The sequence below is a fragment of the Heliangelus exortis genome, chromosome 21 (assembly GCF_036169615.1).
Source record: "Heliangelus exortis chromosome 21, bHelExo1.hap1, whole genome shotgun sequence".
NCBI classification, from domain to species: domain Eukaryota; kingdom Metazoa; phylum Chordata; class Aves; order Apodiformes; family Trochilidae; genus Heliangelus; species Heliangelus exortis.
In genome coordinates this window covers 7,236,071-7,252,105 of record NC_092442.1, presented here as the reverse complement: position 1 = coordinate 7,252,105, position 16,035 = coordinate 7,236,071, and the positions used below count along the sequence as shown (strand labels likewise).

At 42.9% G+C, this 16,035-nt stretch overlaps 1 protein-coding gene across 7 annotated transcripts in view; it reads right to left on the bottom strand.

The window, feature by feature from the left end:
- The window catches only part of SPECC1 (sperm antigen with calponin homology and coiled-coil domains 1), an 85,701-nt gene that overhangs the window by 32,825 nt on the left and 36,841 nt on the right, over positions 1 to 16,035 (bottom strand). For all 7 annotated transcript variants that reach the window (XR_011730047.1, XM_071764859.1, XM_071764863.1 and 4 more), the window contains 4 exons: positions 4,939 to 6,506; positions 2,901 to 3,108; positions 2,188 to 2,261; positions 1,464 to 1,642 (listed from right to left, as the gene is read on the bottom strand). Coding sequence is in view for 6 of the 7 variants with exons in the window: in XM_071764859.1 (XP_071620960.1) it covers positions 1,464 to 1,642; positions 2,188 to 2,261; positions 2,901 to 3,108; positions 4,939 to 6,506 (2,029 nt within the window). In the remaining variant the exon portion in view is untranslated. The remainder of the gene's footprint in view (positions 1 to 1,463; positions 1,643 to 2,187; positions 2,262 to 2,900; positions 3,109 to 4,938; positions 6,507 to 16,035) is intronic.

Sequence of the window (16,035 nt, the reverse complement as noted above, 5' to 3'; positions counted from 1 at the left end):
AAACAAATTAGGAATGGAAACAGAGCCCAGAACTTAAGTACTGTCTGGTAATCATTTTGTCTGAATACACAGTCTGTAACAGCTTCTCTTTGCATTCACTGGGGACTCTGACAATGAAGCTGGATATTAAACATATTCCTTTATATTTCTGAAAAGAAGTCTTTCTATTCATTTGGTCCAGGAATTATAATCCATACACCTCTGCACAAAACCCCTCCCATCTTTTTACTCTCATCTACTGTGCAGCTGCTGTGGAAACCTCAGACTTGAAACAGTGAGTAAATAATGCAGCATAGAGCTGGACTGTTATTTCCCCAGAAAGAAACTGCAGGATTCACTGTTTTGCTAGGGCTGCTCTACCAGTGGCCATCAGTCTGCTGGGAGAGAGGTTAAACAGAGAGATCTAGAGGAGCAAAATAAATGTGGCACTTTTTTGAATAGCAGTACTGCCATTTGAGTTTTGTCTTTCTTCATTCCCCCTGTACCAATTTGCATCAGTGCAGCTCTGGTGGCTGTGCTTGTGTCAATGCAAAGAAGAGCTGCTCACTGTCTTCTTCAGAAATTTTGCATCTTCTTTTTAATCCATCTTTTGTTTTCCATCTCTTATTTAGTACTTCAATTGTAAGATGAATTTTGGAATTAAAGGTGGTAGATAAAAAAAAAGGTGGTAGATAAGCACTGCATAAGAAACATGTTGTGAGGCATCTGTGTCTATAGTGGCTCCAGATGCAGTTGTAAAAGTCACTCTTGTTCTTCCCATGCTCCCACAGAGGGAAGCCCCCCACACACAGATCTTACCATGGTTCCCAGCCATGGTTCCTGCTCCAACCACTGAGACTACAGCAATTGTTTTATAGGTGGGTCCACTGCATGATGAAGTCACTTCTGGGATAAACACTAACCCAGGCCACAGTCCACATCATTTAACACAGATAAACACAAGAGTTTACAAATTAAGGACAGGAAATGTGAGATGAGGAATCCTGGTACTTGCATTGATCACTCAGTCAACACATATCAAACTTATAGAACAAAGAAGTCCAGCTAGCTCTCATTTTAATTTGAGCATCTGCATTTCCTTCATTCCTCTCTGGTTAAGTAGTTCTCTTCAGGATGGCCCTCTGCATGTAGGTAGCTACCCAGACTTTCCACAGATGATTTAATACAGCTGCACAGAGGGTTATGAAGGCAATAAAAGAGGAATACCACATTGAGAACAAAGCTATAAGAAGATATTGGCAATTGTTATTACTTAATATGTGCTGATTAAAACCTAGTTGACAGAACTGGATTGCCAAAAGGAAAAAGAACAGCAGCATCTTAGAATATGAGACACAAAATCTGTCAGAATTAAAAACAGACAACATGCACATCCAAGCCAATGAGTAGTTATTGACAAAGCTCTCTTTGCATGCGTGTTAGCAGTCACAGAGATCAAATCTTGGCCTTTGTAAGTAACCAACCTGTTGCTGCCCTTCACTTCATCCAACTCTTTCTGCAGTCTGGCATTCTTTTCCTCTTCCTCCTGAAGCTTCCTCTTGACCACCCGGAGTTCCTGCTGAGCTTCACACTTAATGTCATTGGCTACAACCACAGCAGTCTGCAGATCAGCTTGAAAACGCCTCCACTCTTCTGTATCTTCCTGGAAAGAGCAATTAGAAGCCCAAACTGTTTGCTGTAAAAATGCAGCTACCTGCCCTGAGCACTTAGTGACCTCTCCTTCAGTGATCACAGGTGACCAGGATTTCACCACAATTTTAAGATGATGCTAAGGCCAAACTAAATAGTTGCCTCTCTACACACTACCAAGGAGATTGCCTAATGCTAAGCTCTCCACTCTTATACAAGAACTTCAAAGTTTTTCCAGTAGTGACTGATCATTCAGACTCGTGATACTAGTGCAAGCACCACTGCTAAAAAGAGCTCCTCACTCCTGTTGATTCATGAAGCAGGGACAGCTACTCTGAAGTAGAAGTTCAAAGGTAGAAAAAACAAAAGTAATTTGCTAAGGATGTATCATTTTTCCTTCACAGGCAGAGAAAGAGCGAGAAAGGATTGAAGAGAATGGAGAATGAAAGGATGGAGAAAGAAATTTCTACAACTGGTCTAGAAAAACACAAAGCTGCTCTCAAATCCAGTTCTGAATTGAAAGCTCAGCTTAGCTTTTTCATAGGGGCTAAGCCTTACCTTCATTTGCTTAGTCAGAGACTTCAGCTGCCTCTCTGTATCTTGTTTTTGTTCTTCCAGCTTCATCACTTTATCTAGGAACAGTAAAAAAGGGAAAACATTATTAAACATGTACGGGCAAGGCTGAAAAGTGAATATGGGAGGGCAGAGCAGCCTATCTGATTTTCCCTCTCATAATGCCACTAAATAGACTAAATTTAAATCGAGGCACTCTGTCAATGGATCAGGAATGGATTCAACAGTAGATTTGTTACTCAAACATCTCTGAAACTGGTCATTATTTTGAGGAATTAAACCAGACTTTTGAATTTACAGAATCCCATGTGCAGAATCCCTTACTCCAGCACACACACATTCCTGGAGCACCAGAGGTCATGCTGGCAAACGCAGTGTGCCACTTCTTCCACACGGTGGCAGCTCTCCTCCCACAGCGAGACAGCAACATCTTGAGCACAGCTCTTGGTAGGGCTTTTCCCTAAAAACCTCTTTTAAAGGATGGGCAGTAAAGCCTTTGCTGAGCAATGAGGCTTAGAGACTGACATAAATTCCATGTTAAAATAGTTCCTTTTGTGTATGAACAGAAAGGACTGGCCAAAATTGGAATACTTCCAAAGTATTGTCACATACAAAGACCTGCCTCCTCCTCTCTTTGCAGCCATAAATAAGGCCCCTGAATAAATTAATTTAAATTCTTTTTTTTCAGCACCACCTACTTTCTAGGTCACTGATGAGCTGGTTATTGTGAAGTTTTATTGCACGATGTTGTTCCACCTGGTCCTCCAACTCAAAAATGGTCTCTTTCAAGTTTTTTATATCAGTTTCATTCTCTGATGTTTTTTCCTGCAGCTTCTGGCTGGTTCTGCTCAGTTGCTCAGCCTGCCGGTCACACATCTCCTTCAGCTGACCACACTCATTCTCAGCCTGGAATGGAGAAAAAGAAAGCTGCAAGTTTGCATTTCTTAACAGATACAACTCATCAGAGGTTTTACTAGGCACCTCATGAGTACAAGAATTGAGCCTACATTCTAAGTGTTGTATTGTTTCAGTGCTAATGAGGCAGTTTCAGGAAACATAGATGAGCTAGGAATGAGTTTTCTTGCTTAGCCATAAAGAGAATAAAACAAGATTAGCTAGAAAGGAAATTAAATTTTCTATACAGTGACCATTATGTCTGCAGGTAATGAACAGACAGGCACTGGACTCCTGGAAAGCTCCACATCTATTTATGATGAGAGTGGTATCACTGCCTTAGGGCCAAGATGATCAGCTTGTCCTCATCAATAATTTTGCTGCTTTCACCATCTGCTTTTCAAATGTATTGTGAAAACACACCTAGCAGAGAGAGCTACTGCAGGTAAGTGTATTTCTGGTTATAGGACATCTGGAGTTACTGAATGGGGAATCTACTGCACATCAGTTTGTTGGCTCAGGTCCACAGATCAGAGCTTTCAGGTTTGGAGGGAGATCTGAGTGTGAACAAAGTTATGGAAAAGCCAGGTGTAGGCTGCTGATTCAGTGAGCAGCAATGGCACTGCCTGACTGAAGGGCAGCTTGACAGAAGCCTGTGGTCTTGTTTGGGTGTCACAAATAGCCAGTGATTCAAAACAGTTTAATTTGAGGGAAAGGAAAAGTAAAAAGGAAGAAATTTGTGGTTTCCAAACCAGCAATAAAAGTTTGGTACAGAGTCTGAGCACTCAGCAGTTTCTCTTTTCTTCTTCAGTAAGTACAGCTCCAGTAAGCACTTGGAGCTTCCTCTACTGACTCCATTTGCTGTGGTCATTTATTTAAGCTGAAAGGACATCTGGATTTTCTAAATCACTCAAATCATGGAGGTGGCTTTTGGCTACACTTCTCTTCCTCTGCAACCAGCTGATTTTACCATTCTTCCTCCTCACACAGGAAAGGCTGCACACACCAACTATCACTCTGTGCAGTGGTGGGACACAACCCATACATAAAGCTGGAGCTTTATTAACATGTGCTCTGTGACACCTCACATTACAGCTCTCTTCTGAGCATCCAGGATCACACAGAAAATAGAAACAGCAACTGACTTAAGCTTGCTTGGAAGCTTACCAAACAGGCAGAGAAAAAGAGTTCTAAAATAAATAAGGTTTCACGGCCATTGCTTTACCTATCCCCAAACAGAATGCTTCTAAGTTTTGTAGAAATAGTTTAGTTCTATGAAAATGATCTCATCTGGAGCTGGACTATGCATCATTACTCCAGTTGCTGTAAAGATCAGCTTCTCTGAGCATTAGCTCATGTCTGTGTTCTCATGACCAATGACACCTACAGGTCACTACCAATTAATCATGAATAATTATTCTGAATTTAGTATTCATTGCTAACTACTCATGTCCTTCCCTCCATCTGGATTGCCAAGTGCTTTTCACTAATATTTGCTCACATAGTATCAAAATAATTTTTTTTATTGATCTGTTCTTTCCTCCAGTTTTGAAAAACTATTCTATTTACCTAAACAGTAAATTCTGCAGAAGATATTAGAGGAAATTAGCTTTGAATTTATAAACACAGTCATGCTAACTCTTATTCCTGCACTTATTCTCCTGCATACTGGAGCAGAAAAAGCCATCACATGATCCCAGCTTCCATTCAAAACTAGATAATGACATTGGAATACTGGAAAGTTATAATCAATGGCTCAATAAAAATCTAAAGACCAGCAATTACTTATTTGTGGAAAGACAGATGAACAAACATTGTATTTTAGAGCTGTTACTGCTTTACCTTAGCTAGCAGACCCTGAACATGCTTCAGTTCACTGTTTGCCTTCAGCAGCTCCTGTTTAAGCTCAGTGCAAGAAGCTTCTAATTGATCTTTTTCTGCATAGGCTACTTTCAGCATCTCCTGCACCTCAGAGTTGTCAGTAGTACATCCCATTGCATTGATTTCTGCAGCCTTTTGTTTTTCACTCTCTAGCTGAGTTTTGAGAGAGCCATTCTCAATTTTTAGAGCTTCTAAGGCAATTTTACAATCCTCCAGAGTTTTAGTCACTGTGCTGTTGTTCTGCTGTTCCACTTCTAGAAGTTTAAGCAGCTTCTCATTTTCTTCTCTCAGGCTTTTAATCACCTGCTGGGCATCCTGATGCTCCCTTTCCAAGCTTCGGAGGCTGCTGGTTAACTGCTGCTGAATGTTGAGCAATTTCTCTCTTTCAAATTGTGCTTTTTCAAGAACTTCTGCACATTTCTGTTCCAGTTCAAGGACCTTCCCCTCCTGAGCTCTACTTTCTTCATTCTTCGATCTCTCCTGGAGGACTGTCATTAGCTTCTCATTTTCTTGGCTCAGCTGTTCTGCTCTATCTCTGTGTTGACGAAAGGAAGTCTCCAAGAGAGCTTTCTCTTCCACTAGCTTCTCATTTTCTGCTGTCAGCTCCTGCACCATTTGCTGTTGATCTGACAGCTCCTGCAAAGTGGCTTGTAACTCTTCTGCTGTGCTGTGGTGATTCTCCTCCATTTTTTGTATTCTCTCTGTAAGAGATGCCACAGAAAGGTCGCTAATATTGTTTGGAGAGCTTCCTGTAGTGGAGCACTTGGAACTTTTGAAGTGGTTGCTGTTGGAGGACGTTGGCCTGGAAGGTACATCTGCTATATGTTCAAAATCAGAGGCATCAGGTGAGAAGGAAGCTTTAGTTACATCACTGCTGGAAGAACCCGAGTTGCGCAGGGCACCCCCGATCACGTGCTGCCTGTGCTCATCCACCTCACCCTTCGACACATTTTTGGATGGGCTTCCAAAACTGGACTCTTGGGTGGTTGGGGTTGGGAGGCTGCTGCCACCTCCGCTGCTGGTTGTTGTGTCTGAGAGCGGGGAGTTCTCGAGGTAAAGCAACTTCTCTTTCAAAACACGGTTTTCTTCTCCCAGGCTCGCAAGCTCTTTTTGAAAAGTCCTGTTTTTTTCCTGAAGGGTCCGTATCAATGGATCCACGTCCACGGGTGATACTGTTTCTAAATTTTGGTTGCAAGCGCCCATTCCTTCAGTGCTAAGTGATGCCTTCTCTTTGCATTTCTTCAATTCACAACGGAGTTTGGTGATTTCAGAATCTTTCGTCTTTGCTTCTGCCAGGAGCTCTTTAACCTGAGATTCCAGAACAGCTTTGTCACCAGTTTCATTCTCTTGCTTGGTCTTGCTGGTGGGACGCACGTGTTTGGTAGGAGTTGGTGTGGCAGAAGAAGTGGGGCTGGGTTGTGTTTTCCTAGTGTTGGCTTGCCCACGCAGTACAGCCCTTTCCCTGGACACAGATGATGATATTTCCCGGGGTGCTGGAATCCCCGTGCGCTTTGCAGCCGAAACTGTTCCTTGGGGAGGAAGAGATGGGGCAGATTGAGTCAGGTCAGAAAGAAAAAAAGTCACACAACAACAATGCCAGGGCCTGGAGCAGTCTTGGAAAGGACACCTGAGTGTTTTGAATAGGCTTAGTCACTACTGAGTGTGTGGATTCATGTTTCAAAGGCTCGGATTATTTTGCATTTCTTCCTCTCCCACCCCCCCAACAAAGGAACACAGGCTGGGGAACTTTTTCCCACTGTAACAGTATCACATGTAGATGCAGCAATACCTGCACTGCAACCCCCAAACAACAAGATACTGACTATTTGAGAATAAAATTCTTCATACTTCTTGATGAAATACTGATTATAAACCTAGTAATTTCTGAGGAAGGGTAAAGTAACTTAAGAAAATTTATCATCTTTGAAAAAAAAAAAAAGAGGTATCGTTAATCACAAGCATTTTATCACTCATAAAGCTAATGTATTTGCATTTTGCTCAATTTATCCACATGCTCATAAAAGAGGTCTGAAATATTTATGCTGACTGCAGATTCAGTGAAATATAACACTCTCCTGGTGCTTCTAACACTAAGACAATTATGTTGCTGCAGCTTCTTGAATAGATGGATAGAGATTTTCTTCATGTTACAAATTCCCACCCTCTTGGGAAGGAAGGTTAGAATATTGATGCCGTTCTGTTTGATTGTTCCTTTTTGCCCCTCAGCTTAATGCAAAGCATTTTGTGGCTACAAGGGAAATAAAATTTCTGAGCTCCTGGCTGTCACCTTCCCAAGCTCTCTTTTTAGAATATGGGACCATGGGTACTGAAGGGAGTAAGAGCCATTTTAACCATGAAAGTGTTAGCAAGTGGGCTAAAGAAAAGAAGCTGTGTCAAAGAGGATGTATTATATGCCACTACAAGTGCCAGTACCAAGATTTTTCAAAATTCCTGCTTTCAGGACCTTACTCAGAATGAAAACCGATGAACTACAGAGCCACAAAGTTTTGGGATACTGTGAAGTGAGGAGATATTGTCTCATGTAGCCACATAAACAGGATGCAGAGGCCAGTTATGCAAACAAAAAGGGCTAGTGAGCCAATGTTTGCAATAAAAACAAGTTCCAGCAGCACTCTGGGGGGAAATCCAAAACTCAATCACACCTCCCCACGTCTGGGAAGCTCTTTTTGCTGACACACATGTGCAGCATTCGTGGAAAATCAAAGGGCAGGGAAGACCAAAGGGGGAGCAGGCTCCCTGCTGCAGGACTGCGTGGCTGCTGCCTCAGCACCATCACCAACTTCATAACCCTCCTGGAGCATTTGTCACACATCGAGGAAACCTCCCAGCAAGGCAGGGAAGGGTTAATATCAACACCATCCAGTTTGCTCAGCATCTCTTTTGAAGAATGCACGAGGTTTATAAAGCCCAGACAAACAGGAGCCCCTCCTCCTCTCTCCCAAACAAACACACTCTGCAGCAGGCACAATAAACACCCAGAGACAAAGAGCAGCTGAAGAAAAGCCCCCTGAACGCAGAGGCCTGAGCTGGGAAGAGAGCACAGAAAGGGCTCTGTGATGGCAGGGGCACGATAAGGCCAGAGACAAAGGCTCCAGTGTTTATGGGAAGAGATAGCAGGGCCAGCCCGGCCCAGGCAGCCAGCAGCCCACACAGATTCATTCACTCATCTACAGCTGGAGGCACCACGCAGCCAGGAGCTCCCAGGGAAAGGCCAAGGCAAGCAGAGAGGAAAGTTTTGTCACTGCCACTCCTCTGGTGCAGCTCCAGACCTGAGACCTCCTGGCACTCGTTGGAGCTGAAGGCCCCCACCCCTGCTCAGCCCGTTTCCTAAACTCGAGGGTTCCCAGCATCCAAGATCTGGCACCTGTAGCCCAAATCCACACCACGCTCAGGAGAGCTTTTAGTGCCAGTGCTGCCAACACCACAAGGAGGGACCACCAGGGAAACTAAATGGACCACGATGTGATGTGTGGATCCAGTAGAGAAATCCCAGCTCAGAGGAGCTCCTTGCCCAGGGGCAGAGGGATTCCTGTGGGATTCCCAGGGCTCCAGGTGGGAGAGAAATCCTTGTTTGATTCTGCTCTTGAACGTACAGGACAAGTGTCCACAGTAAAGCAGCAGCACTCACACAAGCTGCGATCATACAAGTGATTGAAGTTGGAAAATACAGATTACAAATGGCCAGAGATGTTCTGTGGAGCTTCAGGGGTGGATTTAAAGCCTCCCATTACACCCTGGACTATCATTCAATCCGACAGGGTTTTCTACTCTTATCACAGAATGTTGTGACAAAGCCCCAAACAACTATTTCACTTTTTTTTTTTTTTTTTTTTTCCAATTCCCAAACTCATGCAATGACATGGCTATCATCTGGTCAGCACATGACTGGGTAGTGCTGACTGGCCAGTTGTTCATACATTACAAGGATAATTAATACTGCTACACACTGGTAAAAAAAAAATAAAAAAAAATACAATCACACAGCACTGAGAAAACCACCTTCCACTTCGTCACTTCTGGTAGCAACGACAGTGTGCTTTTAATTGCCACCTAATGACAACTGGAAGATGATCCTGAGCAATGGAAGATGTATAGAAAGCCAGAAACTAAGCATATTTAACTGGGATTATCTGTGCTCCATCAATTTGCCAAGCAGTGCAGGCTCTGAGCTTACTCAACCTGTCCCACGTGTTTGTAAGGCTCCATGCTCTGCTGACTTGGTCTGTCATAAATCACAGAGCATTTGCTATCCATCAATAAACATTAACCAACCTGCTTTTTTCATGACGTAGAAGTGTTTATGTATTTTCCTCTTTCCATTCTCCAAAAAACCCACAAAGAGAGCCCAGAAAAGCAAAAGTTCTCAGTGCAAGATACATGCTGATCACAAAGCACAAGTACAACTACAAAGTCTACTTAATGGGTGACTCCCCCTCTGAATGACCTTGAAATTAAGCAGTGGGTGAGTTTTAACTGGAACTGCCAGCCCCAGGCACCCACAATGCAGGAACTGCACTTAGGGCTCTGCCCTGGTGACCTGATTAGCTCAGCACCCCACATGGGCAGACAAATGCCTGCCAGGCTCCAGAACCCAACCCAGGGCTGATTTACACTCCTGCTGACAGTGGCTGGAATCACACAGGGTTTCACTTCTTAGAAAGTGCTGCTGGTTTTGACCAGTGAAAGGGAAATGTTCTGGTGGGGGGGATAAACAAACAAAACACAAAAAACAAAACACAAAACACCCCACCCCAAACCATTAAACACTTTTCTGTTTGGTCCATTCGTTCCTGTTTTCACTGTTCATCCACCCTGCCCAAACTCCTCACTATTGTCTTGCCAAACGTGAGCCCAATCTCTTTCCCAAGTGTCCCAGGTACCCAAGCTCTGACCAAAGGTCTATTTCTCATTTCCTTTGCACCATACCCAGCCTGCCATTCCCCCAGCTCCACACCCACTCTGCTAATGAACTCAATTTGTGTCCCCCCACTGCAGGGGCACTGGGAATTACTCCTGAATTACTCCACTGAGAGTTACTGCCTGAAAACCTGGTTGCTCAAACTGAGGTCACCTCATCATCATGGTCCTCACCTTGGCAGCCAGTAAGGACTCCTCCATTCTCAATATAAACCCCAATACTCAGTTGTGAGGCATTAAACCTTAACATGTACATAGTGCTTATAATTTTCTACGTGCTTTAAAATTTAGAGCTATTTAACTCTCAAAATCCTCTTAAATTGTTAACTCTAGGTTACAGGACAGGGAAGCAGAAAGAAATTAAATGCTTCTCCCAAGGTCAGAGTAAATCAGTAAGGATTAGGACCCCTGGAGCTCCTGGCTGGTGGACTGCTGTGCAGCTTTATTGTTTGCACCACTTTCTGCCAGGGAAAACTCCCTGACTTTCTGCTGGTGTCAGAAACAAAGCAGGACTTTAATGAGATAAAGGTTGACCCCTCGTGCTGATCTTTAGCCATTTAAGTGCCATTTTCAGCACTGCTGCAATGTTTTTTCACAGAAGGATCAGGATTACTCTTCAGTTTTCCCATGTGGTGATCTACAGTTCACCTGAGCTCTCAGCACTCACTTTGACAGAATTCAATGGATAATGGAATGGAGAAAACCATTCCCTGGTCCCCCCAGGCAGACCATGTAGGAATGCTGTTCAGAAGTGAGGTCCATGCAGTATGGTGAAAGGAATTACAGGGCTGGCAAAGTAAGGGGGAAATGTAGCAAACATTCTACCATAGTCACAGGGGGGAAACACATGAAAATCTGGAAGGAAGATTCAGTATATTTATGTGCCTCCACTCACCGTGTGCTCTCAGACAGAACTTCATCACTGTCCTCCCAGTAAAGCACTAGCCTTGAAGTTAAATTTATTTTACTCAACTCTTAAGTATAACAGTTCAAATACCTTCTCCTCCAATCGCAGAGTAGAGGAAGAATCTCAGTTGGGAATTGATTTCATCTGACCACAGAACCACCTTTGGAAATGTTCTAATTTCTGCCCTGAAACTATTTTTTAGAACTGGAGTCAATACAAGAGTATTTGCCTCTGGCCTTTGGTGCACTTGTGTCCCACAGCCTGCCCTTTTCTTAATCCTTCCCTCCATCAACACAGCAATAACCCAAAGGTTACTGCCATACATTTCTGCTGTTCCAGGGACCAAATTAGCAGGGAATGTTCCATTTTATTCTTTTCCTAAATTTTAATCCAGTCAGCTCTTAAGCTAAGAACAATAAAACCTCATTTTCTCCTTCAACATGTTTCAAAATCCATGTTAATAATTAATTCTTCCACAACTTAAGTAGGTACTAACTCTCCTGTATGTGGAGTTCATCTGGGTAATTTAAGCATGGTGAACACTGATTCATTTCAGAAAGTATTTCAGACATGTAAGACTAAAACATGAAGACAGATGCATCTTGGGTGTGATGTTTTTAACAATGGATACCTTATTTGAATTGCAAGGGCAGGATAACAAGAAATAAAAGAAAGCTATTCATAACACTCTGCAAAGTTAAGGTCATACATTTCAAAAAGGCAAACTGTTGCCTGCAGACAAGTTTGTACTGTCCTGGTTATCTGCTGCTGCAGGACTGCCACATCTCTCTCAATCTGCATTTGCAACAGATCTGATATTTCACTGTTTTGTCTCTTTGACATCCTTGCCACCTCAAAATGGGATAAAGAAACAAAAGAGATAGCAACAAGAAACTGGAGGATAATTCATAACCTGTCTGCCAACAGAAGACTGATTCTTCTGCTGTTTCGAAATTGTTCCCGTGTGCTAAGATGTTTTAATCAATTTTACCATCTGACCAAATCTCCAAAGATTCAGATAGAAAAGTGATCCCTGCAATACCTTGAGGAAAAGGTAAATGAAATGGGCTGCAAGCATCTAGCACAATGGTTAAGTAACAGCCCATGCTTGTACAGCCAATAAAAAGTTATTAAACCTCCCCATACAGTTTTACTGTGCTATATCACAGGTGGTTTAGCTGAAATAGCTCCTTCTTCTCCCTTTTGGTTTTTAGCTTATCCTCTGGCAGTGATTTGGTGGACTGCAGACTCAGCATGACTGCACTTACTCAGGCTTTGCCAAGACCTTGCTGAGGATCCCCAGCAGCACTGGCAGCACACAGCAGCAGACAAGTAATGCAGGAGGTACTCAGACACACTCAGGTTTGCCCATGTAAGGTCCTACAAACCTGAGCCACAAGTGCCTTCATCTCACCCAGTTTGACACTTTGTGTAGGAAGCCAAACTACAGACGTCCAGTGCCTTCAGATGCCCTTTATGCATATTTAAAAAGCTTTCACCAGCATGATTTGACAGTACCCATGGGAGACCTGTCCCTGCTCGAGAGGCAGAAAGGAACTGGGATGTCTGGGGACATTTAGGATGTCACAAGGCATTGAACTGAACACTCAGACTTTCACAACAGGTTTACAAGCTGGTGTTACAAGGCAGGTAATAACACCTTACACATGCTATTTTCAAAATTACTTCAGTAGCCAAGTACCACTTAGGTGATTTCCAGCCACACAACAAACTTCACATAATATTGTAATGTGTGGCTTCATGACACTGCTGGTCTGAATTCTGTCAAAACCTGATTGGGTGTTGCAAAAAAGAAGGCGTTTGCTTGGAGCCACTGCACTCTGCTGACTCCCAGCAATAAAGCAGAACACACTGCAGGGAGCCTAGAAGTATTTTTTGTCATCTTCTGTCAACTCGGAGTACAGGTTTTCATGAGCCTAATTAAGTCAGTGCTTAAGATCCATTTTCCAAAGGAACCATTAAGAGCTCAAAGCTTAACTGAAAGCCCAGGGCCCTTGGCAGATCACTTTCACCTTGCTCCAGCACTGATCCTGATACTGAGACTGATTCAGAGTGAACAAGCAGTGTCCTTTGGGATACAATGACTGTGCAGCACAGAAGAAGGATTGGAGTAAATTGGACTCATTTAAGCTGCTTTTTAATTAAAAGATTTCAGAGTTTTCACACATATCTACTTCATTGAAAATGCCTTATTTTTCCCTGCCATCTTTCCTTCCCCCTCCTTCAACTTAAGAAGACAACCTGAATCAATCCTAAATGCTCCTTTGGAGGAGAAGAAGAGGGGAACATTATTTTACTGTGACAAGCTCTTACAGCTTGAGTTGGTTGATACAGAAAGGGACTGTAAGCTGAACAGCTTTTATCCATTTACAATGACCAGAGTGTTGGCTACTCCTTTGGACAGTCAGTAACTCAGGAAAGCATAGCATTTTCCATCTCTTTTAGGGATGTTCCATAGAAAGAGAGTGCTCTCTGCTCCCTGGTCCTTATGCAACAGCAAACAAAGCAAACCTAGGAGTGGCCAGTCATGGTTCTCCTGAATTAGTCTGTTTGCAGAGTATTAGTCATAGAGCCAACACCTCCACAGGTCAGCAACTTTTTGGGAAGGTTTGCCTGGGCTCCACCTGGCTTGAAAAAAGACAACAAGATGGCTGCAGAACAACAAAGTGGTTTTGATAATTTAACACTAATTACATAGAAGCATCTGCTCAAATAATGCTTTCTTGCCAATTAGCAAACACTGAGACTAGAATGTAATTATAACACAGCCTTTTTTTCTGAAGAATTTTAATGGCCTGTTGGACTATGGAATAGGTGCAGTGTGTAACAGGAGGAAAATACTTAAGGCAGAGATTTTGGTCTATATAACAATTGTGGACATTGTAAAGAAGCAACTCAGGTACACGTATTTGTCACATAGGAAAATAAAGAAAAATAAAAATTGTATAACAAAGTACTAGGGATCAACAGCTACCTGGAATTTGAAAAGTTACAGTACATCAGGTTCCAAAGAAAGAGCAGCAATAAGCATCTTGATCTGATCAGTTCCTAATTTAAGACTACAGAGACCATTGACAATAGAGATGAAGACTTTCTGTAAAGGTTGTTTTATTTTTTGTTCTATTAGAAGATACCCAGCCAGAGATCTGGGGTGCAAGAAGCACTCAAGAAAAGGCAGTATTCTGGTGAGTCAAAGATTAAGTCATAACAAAACTACTTGTCATCAGTTTAAATCTGCAAATGAAATACTGGTAGGACATTCTTTGGAAGGGTGGCAACTAGAAGAGACTCCCCTTGTAAGAATGTAAACTGATCAATGGCCTGATATTTGAAGCATTTCCATTTAGTTCAAAGTTAAGCACCTAACCCAGACAAGAATGTTCAGATGTACTGTCCAATCCACAAGAAGCCCCATTTCCACTGTCTCCTGCAGTAAATTATATAGTGGCTTTAGAAAAGAAGGTACCCAGCAAATATCCACTGGAGAACTGAGGAATTTCTTAAAGATGACAAAAATTTAAGTTTTAGCTTGTTAATCATATACTGATCAAAACCTGTCATCTCGTTCCTTCTTACATAGAAAGACACATTTAGCTTTTCCACAAAAATGCCAAAATGCAAGTAGGAAAAGATGAGCTCCTCTCAGTATCTGGTGCTTCCAAGCTCTTAGCAGAGCCACAGCAATGCCTGAAGCTCAAGTTCCCATTGTCTCAGCTCAGTGCTATTATAGAGGAAACAAAGTTGCATTCAGAAGGTAAATGAGAGGAGATGTGACCAAAATCCTGCTCACAAAGTCTCAATTGTGAATTTCAGTCCAGTTTCTTCCCTCTTTGTGGGTCTGTTCACATACAGTTCCTCTCTGAATAACAGCAGGAGTTAAAATCTCTTTACCCTGAGACATGCCAGTGCCCAGACAAAGGAGTTCCTCTGAACAGTTCTTAGGCTATTTACTGGGAGTTTCTGAAGGTTTGTTAAGTCTCAAATGAAAACTCAAGCTTGGATATGCCTGTCCTGAACATAATACAGCTTTGTACCCAGTATAAAACCAGTGTAGGTTGTACTGTAAGAGGGAACTTTTGCTCACAAGTCCAAGAACCAAAGATAGGTTTGTGAGGCACATTGGCAAAGCTAAGAGGGGACAAGGATCCTTCTGTGGAGACATCCTCAGCTAGCACATCCAGCCTTTGCTTTCACACACACAAATTTCCCTTGCAAATCTGCTCAAGAGTCAAGCAGCATCCAAGGGGCTTCACTGTGCCATAAGCCTCTGGCACCAAGAGAATCATGAGGGCACCTCTACATTGACCTCTGAGCTAAGGAATACACAACCCATGGAATAACCAATGTTCATTGTGACTGCAAACTGGGGGCAGATGACAGATGTGATTGCAATCTACCACTGTGCTGCTTTTGATTTCTGGAGTACCCAGCAACCTGGCATAACAAACACTGAGACATCCAAAGCAAATGGTCCAGCAAATGTTCAGAGAAATCCTATATCAGACACTCACTGGAATGCCCCCCCTGGTAAACTCAAGCCTACTTTTTTTGGGAGCTGTTAATACCATTGAGCCTGCCAAAAACTTCAGTCACCTTTCAACTATGCCCCTTTGTCTACACCCCCTCCCCTTTCACTTCCCTTGTTAAAGGCAGATATTGAGCTAATTCACCATCCCTCCCAGAAACACTTCAGGATGTACCATGAGGGAGAAGCAAACCACTAGGGAGGGATGAAGCAGCAGGGAATGCCTTAGCACAGCACTGCTGCTGAGTGCTTTGGATTAGGAAACCAGGACCTGAACCCTCCAGCTCAGGAATGCTGCCCCACACTTGGCCAAAAGGCCAGAGCTGACTGAGCTGAAATAACTTCTTTCCTCACAAATTCTCAAGCTCTGCTAAATCCAGAAAGAGTGGGAGGCAAAAGGGATTAAAAAATGGAAACACAAAAGGGGGTTCCTTCTCCTCTCCTAAAACAGAGGGCAGAACTGAAAAGCTAGAGGACTTTTGTTTGCTTAATCTTTATAACCAGTATGCCTTGCACTGCTATTACAACTGCCTTTTGTTTACTACAATGTGATAACCACATAATAAACTCGGTTTTATTGCCATTTCCAGGCTGCTTCAGTGAGGGGGTGGGGAGAGGACTGCAAGTTGGTTTCCACAGCTCGTCCAGAGCAAGAAGAGAGCCAGGT